Below are 14,456 nucleotides of genomic sequence, written 5' to 3'. Positions count from 1 at the left end.
TTTCGTACGCCTCCGAAGATAATAAGGATCGGTAGTTTCCTGTTTAAACTACAGGCATGCAATTTATAGGATCTGTCAAGGGATAAGTCTTCGTCTTTTATTTAAACAAGTCATTTTATCTTTGGTGTAATTTGCTTGTACGTGGCAGACGTGCACTAGTTACGTACATGTTTTGAGTATAGGTTAATTGCAAGGTGATCAATATGGCCGAATAATTAATTAGTCAAATCCTTAGTTTGTTAGGAGAGGTCGTTTCAATTTAGTTTGGCTTAGTCTATTCCAAGTTCGCGTCGCCTATAAAAAGGGCCGACCAAGGCCGATGTAGAGATCAGTTTTAGTTTGTTTTCAGAGTTATGAAATATACAGAAAAACGTCTGACGTAGGGATGATCATATCTTGTGTATCATCTGTGATTTTCCATCGTGAAAATTTATTAGCGACGAAGGGTTGATCATCACATCGATACCTACGTGCTGATCCAAGGGGATCATTATTTTTATTCGTGTATTTTCGTACGCGGGTGAAAATTGTTCTTGGAGGTTGCCAGGAGGAACAGGGAGACGAATTGCTCATCAAACATCGTCGTGAAAGATCGGCCCGTCTGCGCGCGTGAATTAGCATCTCGCTAGTCCGCGCCTCATCAAGTGGTATCAGAGCTAAGGTTAGTCACAGCGATTTAGTTTGCAATATCGTCTATGGAGGCGAGTATGGATGTGTTGAGCAGGAACGTATTGATGGAGGAGGAAGGCATCAGCGAGGTTGTCCTTTTTCACACATGTTGCATCGTGAAGGAACGGTGTGTCAATTTGACGATTGATGAAGGTCCCGCGGTCAACATGGTGAGCATCGAAGTGGTGGAAAAATTGGGGCTGAAGATGGCACCTCTTGAAAGACCATACACATTAAAGTGGTTCAAAGGTGAAATCAAAATTACTCATCGGATTTTGCTAATTTTCGATTTGGGGAAATATTGTTGTGCGGAATTTTATCACGTTTGTCCAGTGCCCATGGTGTCGTGCCATCTGCTACTTGGGAACCCATGGTGCACGTGTGTCGGGGCTGTTCGGAATCTCAAGAAAAATAGTTTCTCTTTATCATGGAAGGGTCAAAGAGTTTGTTTTATTCCTATGCCAGTGGATGTGTTCATGAAGGATTAGAAAAGTCGTTTGCTGAAAAGAAAAAAAGAAGAACAAGAAATAAAGGAAGAAATCGATGCACCGGTAGAAGGGCTGAATCTTTTGGTGGAGAAGGTGCAAGAGGATGGTGGTGCAAAGGGGCACGGTGGAGTGTTTTTAGAACACAATGTCAGATCAAGAATCTTGCTTGCAAGATGATAATTGATGGTGGCAGCTTTACCAACGCCATTAGTAAAGATGTTGTGCATGCATTGGGTTTGTCCATGTGGCGACATCCGCAACCGCACTACGTGGAGTGGCTATACAATTCTGGAAAATTAAAGATCACGCATAAGGTGCGTGTGAAGTTTGCAGTTGGAGATTATATTGATACAGTGGACTGTGATGTTGTGCCGATGGATGCATATCAATTGTTGTTGGGAAGACCATGGCAATTTGATCATGATGCAGTCCATGCTGGAAGATCCAACACATACACATTCATGCATGATGGAAGAAAGCACGTGTTGAAACCAATGGCAGACAGTGCAATCATCATAGAGATGCAAGTTCCGGAGAGGAAGGTTGTACAAAAAATAGACTTGAAACTGAGGATGGTTTCTCTTCAAGGAAGGGAGGATGATGCGGGCAAGACACCATTGATCGATAATTCTACTAAAGTTGAGCCATTTGATGAGTCAAGGCATGAAAAAGTTGCGGAAGATAATGCCAAGCATACGACCAGAATATGTCAAGGAAATGATGGTCGTGTGCGACAGCTTTGTGGACCAAAAATTGCTTCTGTATTTGGAAAGAAATTAATGCATGTTGATCCTTATCATACAGTGCATGTATCAATACCTAGCATAATGTACAACAAAAGGTCCAGAACGGATGCTAAACAGGAACCGAAGACAGAAGATATAATTCCAATGTTTCGTACGCCTCCAAAGATAATAAGGATCGGCAGTTTCCTGTTTAAACTACAGGCATGCAATTTATAGGATCTGTCAAGGGATAAGTCTTCATCTTTTATTTAAACAAGTCATTTTATCTTTGGTGTAATTTGCTTGTACGTGGCAGACGTGCACTAGTTACGTACATGTTTTGAGTCTAGGTTAATTGCAAGGTGATCAATATGGCCGGATAATTAATTAGTCAAATTCTTAGTTTGTTAGGAGAGGTCGTTTCAATTTAGTTTGGCTTAGTCTATTCCAAGTTCGTGTCGCCTATAAAAAGGGCCGGCCAAGGCCGATGTAGAGATCAGTTTTAGTTTGTTTTCAGAGTTATGAAATATACAGAAAAACGTCCGACGTAGGGATGATCATATCTTGTGTATCATCTGTGATTTTCCATCGTGAAAATTTATTAGCGGCGAAGGGTTGATCATCACATCGACACCTACGTGCTGATCCAAGAGGATCATTATTTTTATTCGTGTATTTTCGTATGCGGGTGAAAATTGTTCTTGAAGGTTGCGAGGAGGAACAGTGAGACGAATTGCTCATCAAACATCGTCGTGAAAGATCGGGCCGTCTACGCGCGCGAATTAGCATCTCGCTAGTCCGCGCCTCATCATGATATCTTTGCAAGTCTCTTCGAATTATCAGTTTGGTTTGGCCTACTAGTATGATCTTTCTTGCAATAGGAGAAGTGCTTAGCTTTGGGTTCAATCTTGCGGTGTCCTTTCCCAATGACAGCAGGGGCAGCAAGGCACGTATTGTATTGTTGTCATCGAGGATAAAAAGATGGGGTTTATATCATATTGCTTGAATTTATCTCTCTACATCATGTCATCTTGCTTAATGTATTACTCTGTTCTTATGAATTTAATACTCTAGATGCATGTTGGATAGCGGTCGATGTGTGGGGTAATAGTAGTAGATGTAGAACCGTTTCGATCTACTTGTCATGGACGCGATGCCTATATACATGATCATGCCTAGATATTCTCATAACTATGCGTTTTTCTATCAATTGCTCGACAGTAATTTGTTCACCCAACGTATAATACGCTATCTTGAGAGAAGCCACTAGTGAAACCTATGGCCCCTGGGTCGCTTTTCCATCGTATTATATCTCTTTTATTTACATTACATCTCGTTTATTATTTTGCAATCTTTACTTTTCAATCTATACAACAAAAATACCAAAAATATTTATCTTATTATCTCTATCAAATCTCACTTTTGCAAGTGGCCGTGAAGGGGTTGACAACCCCTTTATCGCGTTGGTTGCAAGGTTCTTATTTATTTGTGCAGATACAAGGCGACTTGCGTGTAACCTTCTACTGGATTGCTACCTTGGTTCTCAAAAACTGAGAAAAATACGTACGCTACTTTGCTGCATCACCCTTTCCTCTTCAAGGGAAAACCAACGCGTGCTCAAGAGGTAGCATTGATTTACATATACTAGATCGGAGGAGGCCGCCTACCCCTACCCCCAATGCCCAAAATGTGGCTCACTGGAGCCCTCCGGGTGCGGCGGCGGAGATCATCAATCATCGTTGTGGAGGCGGGGTCGACGAAGATGGCATCCTGTGCGGCGGCTTTGCGGAGCCACGCGGCCATGTTGTCGTTGAAATCGCGAGCCCCTGCTCGTATAGGACGGTGTCGAGTTCCTCGTCCCGGCGGCAGCGTTGCGCCGCCTCCTCCTCCCGCGCACTGCGCATGAGGATGGCCACCTCGATGGCGTCCGCATCGGAAGAGGAAAGAAAATCCTCCGGCCCGGCGACGCCAGCACTCCGCCGCTCCGCCTCCACCTCCCTCTTCACCGGTGGGAGCGGCATATGCGAGCTAGCCGACGCGACAAAGCTGCCCGCGCCGGAGGAGAGCCGATCCTGCCGCCGGTCGTACTCCTCCCTCTAGCGACGGAAGAGGGACGACGGCGGCTCAAGGCCCCGGTTCATGTACCACCGGGCGGACCGCTTCCTTGCCGCGTAGGCGGCGACGTAGTACTTCCACTCGGGGTCCTCGCTAGTCGTGACCACGGCCGGAGCTCCACATTTCGTGCCATATAGTGGCGGATCTGTCTGCAGTAGCAGAGTGGGCGGCGGATTTGGGTTGCCGGCGGCAAGAAGTCAGGGGGAAAGGGAAGATTGCAGTGGCGAGGGGAATAGGGTTTCGCCCCGTATAGCGGCCGCAGACTCGTAGATATACTGCGCGGGGAGGAGGTGGTTTCCGGGCCACCGTAAATGTTTTACAGACCGGGGCGACTATACGGGGTCTGTCTGGCCCAATAAACAGGGCAAACCCATATAGTCGCCGGAATTATATGGGCCGAGCGCTTTTAGAGCGTCTGCTAGAGATGCTCTAAATTCAACCGGTAGTGCCTTGCAACAGTAGTCCGTCGGGTGCTCGTTCTGGTGACGATAGTGGTTGTTTAATGGTCTTTAAAACTCGATGGATCATTTTAGAAGAAAAATGAAAATAAAGAACAATTTTTTTAAAGCAGGAAGAAAAGGGGGAAACGGATGGCGGAGAGAGATGCCAAGTGTCGAAGCGGAAGGTGGTGCCGTGCGGTGCGTTCGCTCAGCCAATTCAACCGGATTTGAGAAAGTCTCGCGTCCGCCCCCCTCCAGAACCTTCCCGCAGGCCCTCTCTATTTATTCACACGCGCGCGCGTGCGCGATCCAACGGGAAAAGAGGGGCGGTGTCGCAGGTGGTAACTGACATACGCAGAGGCGAAGCTGAAGACAGAGACTCGAGAGGCTTCGGGAGGACAGGATCGCAGTCGCAGCGGCGACGAAGCAAAGGTATTTCCTCGCCTTCTTCCTCGCGTTTCGTCAGTAGCATGATACTATCATGTGAAGGGTGCTGCGAATTTCATCCTGCCTTCTGTTCTAGGTTTGATTTGGCGATAGTTTTAGCACATACAGCTCATAACCCGCAGATCATAGAGAGCCATGAGACCCATACTTGCCAGTAGGAAAACGTATGTTGGGGTTCGGAGGCTGATTGATCCTCAATTTTTTTTATCCTCAATTCTGGTTCGCAAATGCGCTAGATCTATATGACATGAAGCAAATTAAACCGAGAATTCCTATGTTGTTAGCGGTTATGTTTCCCCAATTCGTGTTCTGTGCGTAGTGGTTTCATCTGGACTGCGATTGTACCTAACGCGATGAGGAAAACAGATTTATCACTGAACCCCGTAACTTGTACGGGAACGTTGAATTGGTGGGAAGGAAACTGTTCCGGGAACAGACAGTCAACACTGAACTGAACACGAAACAAGGTTGTATTAGGTCTCCAAGCTTTTGGACACGCAACAATCTATGACCACATATCTTCGACGCTGCAAAGTGTAAACTGACAGTGGATTGTTGCATGCTTGAAATCGAGCTGTCGCAGTGATCAGAGCTTCTATGGTCAGGTTAGATATTTGTATGATCTATTGGCGCTATGCGGTAGTATGTTGCGAAGCCATGGTACATTTAGAAATGTAGTTACATGCTACTTATCTGAGTTTTTTCTATACGAGTCCTCTGGTGGGTGCTGATTCATTTGCCTGTCTGTCTTGCAGATGTCGTATTCGAGGTACAGGAGTCGTTCAAGGTAAACATCCTTTATCCTCAGAAATGCTAATATTATGTTTGTGTCCATGTTCTATATTTTGGAGTCTAGGCATTTCTGGCTCTAATTTTAGGGAGTGATTGATATCCATGTAATGTGTTAGGAGTGTGGACTCGAGTGATGTTGAGAACCCTGGGAACAATCTCTTCGTGACTGGTTTATCATCTCGTCTAACTGATCGAGATCTGGAGAAGCATTTCTCTACAGAGGGAGAGGTAAACTTATGGAAATGTTTGCTGAGGAAACTGGTACCCATGTGAGAAGATTGCTAACAATTCCACTTATTTATCTTGCTGGATGTGGCACAGGTGATTGATGCAAGTATAGTACTTGATCCATGGACAAGGGAATCACGGGGATTTGGGTTTGTTACCATGGCTACTCTTAAGGAGGCAGAACACTGCATCAAATATCTCGACCGTTCAGTGCTGGAAGGTCGTGTCATTACTGTTGAGAAGGTATTGCCAAAAGACTGTTAACTCTCTGATATTTGTCCATTCTCCTTCTCCTTCTATATGGAGTGGAATTATTATGTACAGATTAGCCTTCCAAGCTAAATATTTGAATGTTCTTCTTGTTTGAAGATTTTGTTGACAGCAGCAGGTTGATGCCCGCAGCTGTTTGGCATCAAATTCAAAAGATACACAACCTAAGATCGAAACAATGCTACCTCACCCAAAGGGTTGTACGCCCGCCATTATTGTTTTTTCATACTATTTGTGTTCTTCAGATCCCCAATAATGTATTGAATCTTGCTTTTGACATAAAACACAAGTACTGATTTTGAGCCCCTTCTCCACCACAGGCAAAGAGAAGACGAGGCCGAACCCCAACACCAGGAAGGTATCTGGGCACCAAATCATCGCGTGGTAAGTTATTGTGACATGATTTATCTTCGACACCTTGGTACCATGAATTATGTGCTAGAAAGTGAGCACCGCTGACACTTCATATCACATCTGATTATTGACATTTGATTATGTGGTGATACCAGGAAGGAGGTATTCCCGAAGCAGGTCACCTGTTAGGAGAGACCGTTACAGCTCACGCTACTCGCCTGAGCGAGAACGCTCTTATTCTCCTTATCGCAGAGGACGATCATACTCTCGTCGTGACAGATCATACTCTCGTCGTGACAGGCGTAGATCATACTCCCCTGATGAAAGGAGGCGATACTACTCTCCCTATGGCAGAAGGAGATCATACTCTCCTTCTGACAGGTCGGAGTCTCCCTACGACAGGCGTAGGTCCTACTCACCCTATGACAGGTCCTACTCACCCCGCCATGGTCATCGCCACCGTTCAAGATCTCCATACCGTTACAGAAGGCAGAGGTCGCACTCCCACGACCGTTCTGTTTCAGCATACTACAGCAGGCGCTATTCTCCAAGGAGCAGAAGACGGAGCTACTCTCGCAGCATATCGCCACGCAGGAGCTACTCCCGCAGCTGCTCCCCGGTTTCAGAAGAATCAAGGAGCTGTTCTCCACGGAAAGGATGCGCCGGAAGCAAGCCATCACGCAGCAGGTCACCTGGCAAGAGGCGTTCTAGAGAAAGCTATGCTCACAGCCGCAGTTCATGCTCCAGGTCCGTCTCTCGGGAGCGCTCAACCTCAGCAAGCACATGATGTTTTACGAAGCGCCTTGCCACCGTATTTCCGTTGTAATGTTGGAATTTTAGTAACTCTGTTGTAATGGTATGATCGTGCACCTGTATTTCGTCATGACTGTTAGAATAAATCCGAGGTACGTGAACGATCCATCGAGGAACAAGCAATCACAGACAATGACGACACCGAGATTTGTTAACGAAGTTCGGCGAACTCACCTACTCCCCGGGACAATGACTACGGGTGCTCCTTCCCGAGATATCACAACACCGGCCACCCGGACACCGGCACAAGCCGCCAGCACCCCTTGCGAGCTTGTCGCTATTTAGTCGTCATGTGTTACAACGTGGGGTGTCTCCTCATATATAAGAGGCCAAGGGTACAACGTGTCCGACTCCGACACTACACGTATCCTACCCACACTACAACACCAAGTCCAAGTGTAACCCAACTAGTACAAAATATTCGACACAAACACAACAAACTCCACCTTGACAAATATTCTTCACCACCTTGAATTTGTCCATGCGTCAAACTTTCATGTACTCTGGACTTGTGTTGTCTTCTTCGTAGCTTACCGAGAGCTACTCGACGAGTCTGCCCCAGACCCGCCGCCACCGTGAGACCCCGCTGCTACTCCCGCAACTCCAGTCTCCGTGACTCCACCTGCAATAGTGCTTCCTTGCAACTTGTAAAGATGCGAAGCCGTCTTCTCTCCAATCATCACGGTCACCTCATCTTCTATGATTCTCATGGTCTTCTTATCCCGATCACAACGGAATACCATACCATCATTATGAAGAACACCAAGCGAAATTAGATTCCTCCTTAGCCCTGACACATGCCTGACTCCCCGAAGCATCCGCTCAACTCCGTCAAACATCTTGATTTTGATGTCACCTACTCCAGCAACACGATAACCTGTGTCATCGCCCACATAGGCTAAACCAAACTCACCAGACTTGTACGAAGAGAACCACTCCTGTTGGTTGTCGCATGAAAAGAGCAAGTTGAATCCAACATCCACGCTTCACCTTTGTTTGACCGCCTGTCTGATACTATGAGAACATCACTACTGATGTCTGAGTCATCACCATGAGTTGCCTTATTAGCACTTGCCCCGCCATTGAGTTCTGGACAGTCCTTTCTCATATGTCCCCACTGCTTACACTTGTGACACTGTATATTCTTTTTTTTTCTTGTTCTTTCCAGCCTCATATCCCTTCCGCCACTGCTCACCCTTGACTAGCAAACCTTCATCATGAGAGACTTCCACCGCGTTCTTCTTTCTCATATCATAAGATAGCAATGCCGCAGTAATATCCTCATTCTTGACGGTCTCCTTGCCGTGCGTCAAAGTAGTGATCAAATGGTCATAGGATGATGGCAATGAACAAAGATGCAGAATTGCCCTATCCTCGTCATCAACCGTCGCACCCAAGCGTGCTAGATCCGTCACGACTTGATTAAAGGCGTTCATATACTCCACAAGATCCGACCCCTCCTGCATCCTCATCCCATACAACTTTTGCTTCAGATACACCTTGGTCGTCGCAGTCTTGGACATAAACTGACTTTCCAGCTTCTCCCAGATCTTCTTCGGCGAATTCTCATCCATCACATGATAAATAATCTGGTCCGACAGACACAACCGTATAGTCCCGGCTGCTTTCAACTGTAACTCCTTCCAGTCATCCGCCTTCATCTTAGCTGGCTTGGCTTCCTTCAACAACGCCTTCAAGCATCATCCTTGTTGTGCCAACAAATCTTTCGCTCTTGTTTGCCATAACCCAAAGCTTCCAGTTCCGTTGAACTTCTTCACCTCAAACCTGATACCCGATAACGCCATGATTCTTTGTACGGCTGACTCCGTAAAAAATAACCGAGCAGTCTTCCCGTGATCCGCAAGTACACGAACCAAACCTCCGCGTACTGCTACTAGCGGTCAACGAACTAGTTGGTCTTCACGTCAAAGTGCTCCCTTGGCTCAACTACAATACTAGCGCTATTTGCTTTCCTGCCAAAGCCTGTCCTCTCGATGGATGCGAAGCCCCTGATGGATTTTTTCTGGCCGATCTCGATCTGATCTATTGCCTCGTCTTGTCCCTAGCCGGCTGCCTTATTTTATACTGCGCGTGCAAGGCTCCAGCAGTCCGGCTCGGCTACGAGTTCTATCGGGACTCGGTCCCTTTTGTTTCCAAAACAAATCCCACGTCCGCTGCTTCCGATTGCAAGAGATAATATCGTCAAAATCTGAACCTACCAATCGAGTCACGCTCAGCTGCCCCTGCACGCGACCTGCCGCTCGGGCTGCCTGCCCGTGTCCCTGATGGACTGCATCATGGACTGCATCTGGGCCCAGCTGCTAGCTCCGCAGGCCACGTCTCGATCTCGTCGATTCCGAGTAGGCACCGTGACGCCACGCAAATTTTCCGACCTCACCGACGCCTGATTTCTCCACCTCTAGATCAAGCGAATAACCACCTCGAAACCTAGCTCTGATACCACTTGTTAGAATAAATCCGAGGTATGCGAACGATCCATCGAGGAACAAGCAATCACAGACAATGACGACACCGAGATTTGTTAACGAGGTTCGGCGAACTCGCCTACTCCCCGGGGCAATGACTACGGACGCTCCTCCCCGAGATACCGCAACACCGGTCACCCTGGCGCCGGCACAAGCCGCCAGCACCCCCTTGCGAGCCTGTCGCTATCTAGTCGTCATGGGTTACATCGTGGGGTGCCTCCTCATATATAAGAGGCCAAGGGTACAACATGTCCGACTCCGACACTACACGTATCCTACCCACACTACAACACCAAGTCCAAGCGTAACCCAACTAGTACAAAATATTCGACACAAACACAACAATGACTCTGGACTTGAATACCATATGCATGCTATATGCTGTACTTGATGCTTCTGTGTTTTCAGTCTGGTTGGCAGTTTATATCATGGATTTGGCTAACGGATAGTTTTGTATGTTCTGATGCGGCATAGTTGCATAAAGAGAAAAAAAAACAGGTAGTGGGTTGCACCTATTTAAGAATAAAGGATTTATAGCATACTAAGTACAAAGAAAAAACACAGAAATTTTCATATGGATTTGCTTTATTCTGTAAGAATTTCATAGGAATATTGGTAGAGTCATTTATTTGTTCCATCTATTATTTATTTGTTTCAGATGACCCAGTCGGCATCTTTTTATAGGAATTCGATACTGCAATTTTCCTTTATTTCAAATGCCCTAAGAGTCTCTGTAGATCGTAGGATTTTTGTTGTACTATTTGAATTTTAAGAATTCTTCTTCTGTAAGAATTTCATAGGAATATTGGTAGAGTCATTTATTTGTTCCATCTATTATTTATTTGTTTCAGATGACCCAGTCGGCATCTTTTTATAGAAATTCGATACTGCAATTTTCCTTTATTTCAAATGCCCTAAGAGTCTCTGTAGATCGTAGGATTTTTGTTGTACTATTTGAATTTTAAGAATTCTTCTTCAAAGTCCATTGCCTAATAGGAGCAGGTTACCAAATTTCTATGAAATTCATTCATATAGCTCCATACTGTAAGATCTCAGTATGAACTCGAACATCATTTGTCGAATACACTTTCACTCTATTTTTCTCCACCCTCTCCTCAATCCTCTGAAATTGCTTCCTGTGCAACAGCATATATTGCAGAATTTCTGAGTTCTGAAATATCTTTCTCTACCTTCTCCCCTCAACCCTCTCTTAAATTCCTTCCTAGCAAAAGCTGTAAAATTTCTGTGTTATGCAGAATCTCATGATGAGTATTCGGAAATCATGGAAAATTTCACGGCAAGTGACATCTCAATCTTCTGTTCTTTTATTTCAACGTAATAAATCCCTGCTTCCTGTAATCCATATAGAACATATAACAGCCCGTTCACCATACAGATCCAAAGATAAGAGAAGGTGGAAAATCACGACCAGTAAAGCTGAGGCCAAGCCGCAGCAAAATTTCAAGATATTCGTGGGTTAAACATAACATTGTGCAGATTGTTTCACAGATGGTACAACAACTAATCCAATACTGTTCGTAGAACAACAATACAGTGGGCAAAGCTCAAGAACAGAAAAATGCCATTACAACTGGGCACATTATTACAAAAATGCGTGTCCGAGCCATGTCAAAATGGTGTAGTACACAAAGATATCCATGTTGGCCAGATGAACAGCTTACCCAAAAATGTTGCCCCTAAGATACAAAGGCAGTTCAGAGTGGGTCGCTTTTACTTGAGCTTTCAGTCCCGTAATTGGCACTGTAAGGTGGAATGTCCCTAATACCGCATCGTGGGTTTCACTGGCATCAAACATGTATGTACAGTCAAACTGGTGGTGGTCTTTTTAGCCTCCGACTGATGGATAGAGGGGAATTACAGACTGAGGACAATCTGTCCTTGCCCCAGCCAGAGAGTAGTATGCCAGAATCTGTGCCTGACCCTCTGGGCAAGGCTCATCTTGATTTGGTGCAATAAACTCAATGTTCCAGAAGGGGCGTACCATTGCCATGAGATCGGTGCCAGTAGGAGATGCCTTGTATCCCTGCACCCAAAGATATCTGAGTGACTTCAGCTGTAAGGCTGCAACTGCCAATGCACGTTCACTAAAGCAGCAACTCCTTAGCTCCAATTTCTGCAAGCTTGGGCATCCTCGTGCAAATGCCAGCAGTCCATCATCAGATCCCCCGGCATTCCCAAGCAACATGTAGCGGACGGTCTTGCTAAATTCACCAACATAGGAAAGGCCGATATCTGATAGAGCTCCAGGTCTCACATAAAATGCAAACCTCCGGAGTTTGGTGCAACCTCTCAGCAAAGCCCGAACCCCGTTGTCAAGGGGCAGTTCGGTTATATGCACCTCTCTATCAAGCAGGACAAGTCGGAAATCATTCAGGTTTTTGCTGAACGTACCAATGGCCTCAAGAGCTGCATTTGTAATGTCAGACACATGTACTGCCCAGTACTCCAAATCAGGACAGCCTTGAGTAACAGCCATCAGTCCTACTTGTGTCACTCTACCCTGTTCGTCCTCAAGACCTCCTTGGTCATCGTCTCCTCTCTCGACTCTGAGTCGCTGTAATTTCTTGCAGGTCTGTGCAACGACTTCCAACCCTCGATCCCCTATCACATCCCTTACCTGTTGGAAGACAAATTGTCAACAAAACGCGTTTGAGATAGCATATTCACTATCTGACCTCCAGACAGGAAACATGGCGAAAACATTTAAAATAATTTGCCAGGACATACCTCCAAAACTTCTAGATTTGGGCAGCGCTGGACTAATTGACAGTGATCCTCTGTGGTAAGGAATGTAAACTGAAGGTCCAGCTTCTTGAGTGTGGCGCCATATGGAAATAATATCTGCATCTCATTTGTTCCCATGTAGAGCAAACTCAAGCGCTGTACTGAAGGAGGGAAATAGTAGTTAGCATAATTCCCACCCTGATCTTGATCATCAAAGGAACCACCAGCAAAGTCTTGTAGCGTTTCTGCTGTACGGAACAGGTCAACCAGGTCAGACATGAAACAGTCGCTAATCTTGAGAGTTCTCAGCCTTCGGCAATTTCGCACAAGGAGGAGAAGATATGCAGGGGATGCCCTGAGATCTGTCAGAAAGAAATTCAGCGTCTCAAGGACAGTATTGCTGGTAGCAAGCTCGCGGAGCCATTCATCATTTTCTTTCTCAGCAACAGAACTTTCTTCAAGAAACAAGGTTTCCAGTTTCCTGCACATGACAAGAAATATGATTAATTAAACTAGTAACCTATGAATGTATGCTCTTACATTCTTACTGAACTTCTACAACACCATTTTGATAATCTGCTTTTCAAAACTATCTCCACCAAGCATCATAGTTCTCTAAGAAAGTATAAACAACTAAGCAAAGTCCCCAACTCAGTAAGGCAGTTAAAGTCCACATTTCCTAATTTCTGCTCCAAAGCTAGAATTATTCCCAAATTACAAAGAGTAGCCTGATGTTTTACTACATGAAAAGGTGAGACGTTACACTTACTTTTCCCCTTTCCAAATGAACAAAAGAATATCTTATATATACTCGCTTTACAAACATCCCATCTACCAACCCTTTCCAAATAGAACAAAACACAATTTCTGAAGAGAAAAACTAACTAGAACAATTGAAACTACAAATTAATTTGTAGGACAAGAAAGAGATACCGCAGTAATTAATAAACGAACTAATGCATGCATATCATTTGTGAACCGGAACAAGGAGGGGAGAAATTACTTGCAGCAGCGGGCGAGGAGAGCGAGGGAGGACGTGGAGAAGCCGGAGCATCGGTCAAGCTTGAGGGAGACGAGCATGTGGGCCTTGGCGCGCACGAGCACGGCGACGTCGTCGTCGGAGACAATCATTCGGCGGAGGTGCAGCACCTTGAGGAAGTGGAAGGAGGCAGAGAGCTCGCGGATCCAGGGCGAAGCGGAGCCGCCCCAGTCCTCGGGGATGAGGTTGAACATGGAGGCGCGGGGCTTGGCCTTGAGCTTGAGCGACTCGAGGCAGGGGAAGCGGCGGAAGAGGCGGTCGGGGGTGGTGGAGTAGGCCATGGCGACGGTGACGTGCTTGCGGCTGAGCGCGTCGACCTTGCACCAGTGGCGGCAGACGAGCGAGATGGCGTCGCGGTCCCAGGGGTCCTCCACGCACCCCATGACGAGCCCCAGCGCCACGTCCGGGATCCCGAAGCTCATGGTCCTCCCCAGGTGCCGCTCGTCGCCGCCCATCGCCGGGAGCCGGCCCCCGATCTGCGCCCCGATCTGTCCCGCCGCGGATTTCAACGGGGGTGGGGGGTGGGGTTGGGATGAGGCTGAGGGAGGGAGGGAGGGCGGGCGCGTGCGCCTGGGTGTAGAGTGGGAAAAGGAAAGGGGGTATGGGATGGGAATTGGGAAATTTTCAGGGGTTCTTCCCGTCGTCCGGACGACGCAAAAGCCTTTTTCTGCGGGTGGTGTGCGGCTGCGCGATGGGGGCGGCCTCTGCCCCCTTCCTCCTCTGGCCGTCGCGGGGCTGCCAAATGGGACCCCCGACCCCCCCGGGGGAAGATATTTTTTTCTCTCTCTGCCAATCTTATCTCTCCGTGCTGTGGTTGGTCGGGTTTTTCCTTCCTTTCCCTGGGC

The 14,456-nt window shown here is 46.7% G+C and overlaps 2 protein-coding genes across 5 annotated transcripts; one reads left to right on the top strand and one right to left on the bottom strand.

The window, feature by feature from the left end:
- Nucleotides 1-4,729: 4,729 nt before the first annotated feature.
- Nucleotides 4,730-7,482, top strand: LOC119290890 (serine/arginine-rich splicing factor SR45a-like). 4 transcript variants are annotated; one of them, XR_005142072.1, is made up of 6 exons: nt 4,730-4,869; nt 5,640-5,671; nt 5,793-5,904; nt 5,998-6,147; nt 6,274-6,558; nt 6,684-6,768. XR_005142072.1 is itself a non-coding variant. In XM_037569559.1 (6 exons), exons 2-6 carry the CDS (start codon nt 5,640-5,642, stop codon nt 7,313-7,315), a joined length of 990 nt encoding a protein of 329 aa, XP_037425456.1. In that variant the 5' UTR covers nt 4,730-4,869; the 3' UTR covers nt 7,316-7,482. The 4 variants fall into 4 exon arrangements, 2 of the variants coding, with proteins under 2 accessions (XP_037425456.1, XP_037425457.1); XR_005142073.1 differs by lacking the exon at nt 6,684-6,768 and having other exon boundaries at nt 6,274-6,371; nt 6,495-6,558; XM_037569559.1 differs by having other exon boundaries at nt 6,495-6,558; nt 6,684-7,482.
- Nucleotides 7,483-11,259: 3,777 nt separating this feature from the next.
- Nucleotides 11,260-14,158, bottom strand: LOC119290889 (coronatine-insensitive protein homolog 2). Its single transcript, XM_037569558.1, has 3 exons — nt 13,576-14,158; nt 12,576-13,053; nt 11,260-12,465 (listed from the first exon to the last, which is right to left on the bottom strand). Exons 1-3 carry the CDS (start codon nt 14,064-14,066, stop codon nt 11,674-11,676), a joined length of 1,761 nt encoding a protein of 586 aa, XP_037425455.1. The 5' UTR covers nt 14,067-14,158; the 3' UTR covers nt 11,260-11,673.
- Nucleotides 14,159-14,456: the final 298 nt, after the last annotated feature.

Source organism: Triticum dicoccoides, chromosome 4B (genome assembly GCF_002162155.2).
Source record: "Triticum dicoccoides isolate Atlit2015 ecotype Zavitan chromosome 4B, WEW_v2.0, whole genome shotgun sequence".
Classification (NCBI taxonomy): domain Eukaryota; kingdom Viridiplantae; phylum Streptophyta; class Magnoliopsida; order Poales; family Poaceae; genus Triticum; species Triticum dicoccoides.
The sequence above is the reverse complement of the archived record's forward strand: the minus strand, read 5'-3'. Positions and strand labels throughout refer to the sequence as shown.

Bases quoted from the DNA above. Each gene is read 5' to 3' on its own strand.
- LOC119290890 (XM_037569559.1), top strand. From the start codon at position 5,640: ATGTCGTATTCGAGGTACAGGAGTCGTTCAAG. The intron at 5,672-5,792 runs GTAAACATCCTT...GTAATGTGTTAG, and splicing joins AGGTACAGGAGTCGTTCAAG to GAGTGTGGACTCGAGTGATG. The intron at 5,905-5,997 runs GTAAACTTATGG...GATGTGGCACAG, and splicing joins ATTTCTCTACAGAGGGAGAG to GTGATTGATGCAAGTATAGT.
- LOC119290889 (XM_037569558.1), bottom strand. From the start codon at position 14,066: ATGGGCGGCGACGAGCGGCACCTGGGGAGGACCATGAGCTTCGGGATC. The intron at 13,054-13,575 runs GTAATTTCTCCC...TGTCATGTGCAG, and splicing joins CTCCTCGCCCGCTGCTGCAA to GAAACTGGAAACCTTGTTTC. The intron at 12,466-12,575 runs GTATGTCCTGGC...GTCTTCCAACAG, and splicing joins CAAATCTAGAAGTTTTGGAG to GTAAGGGATGTGATAGGGGA.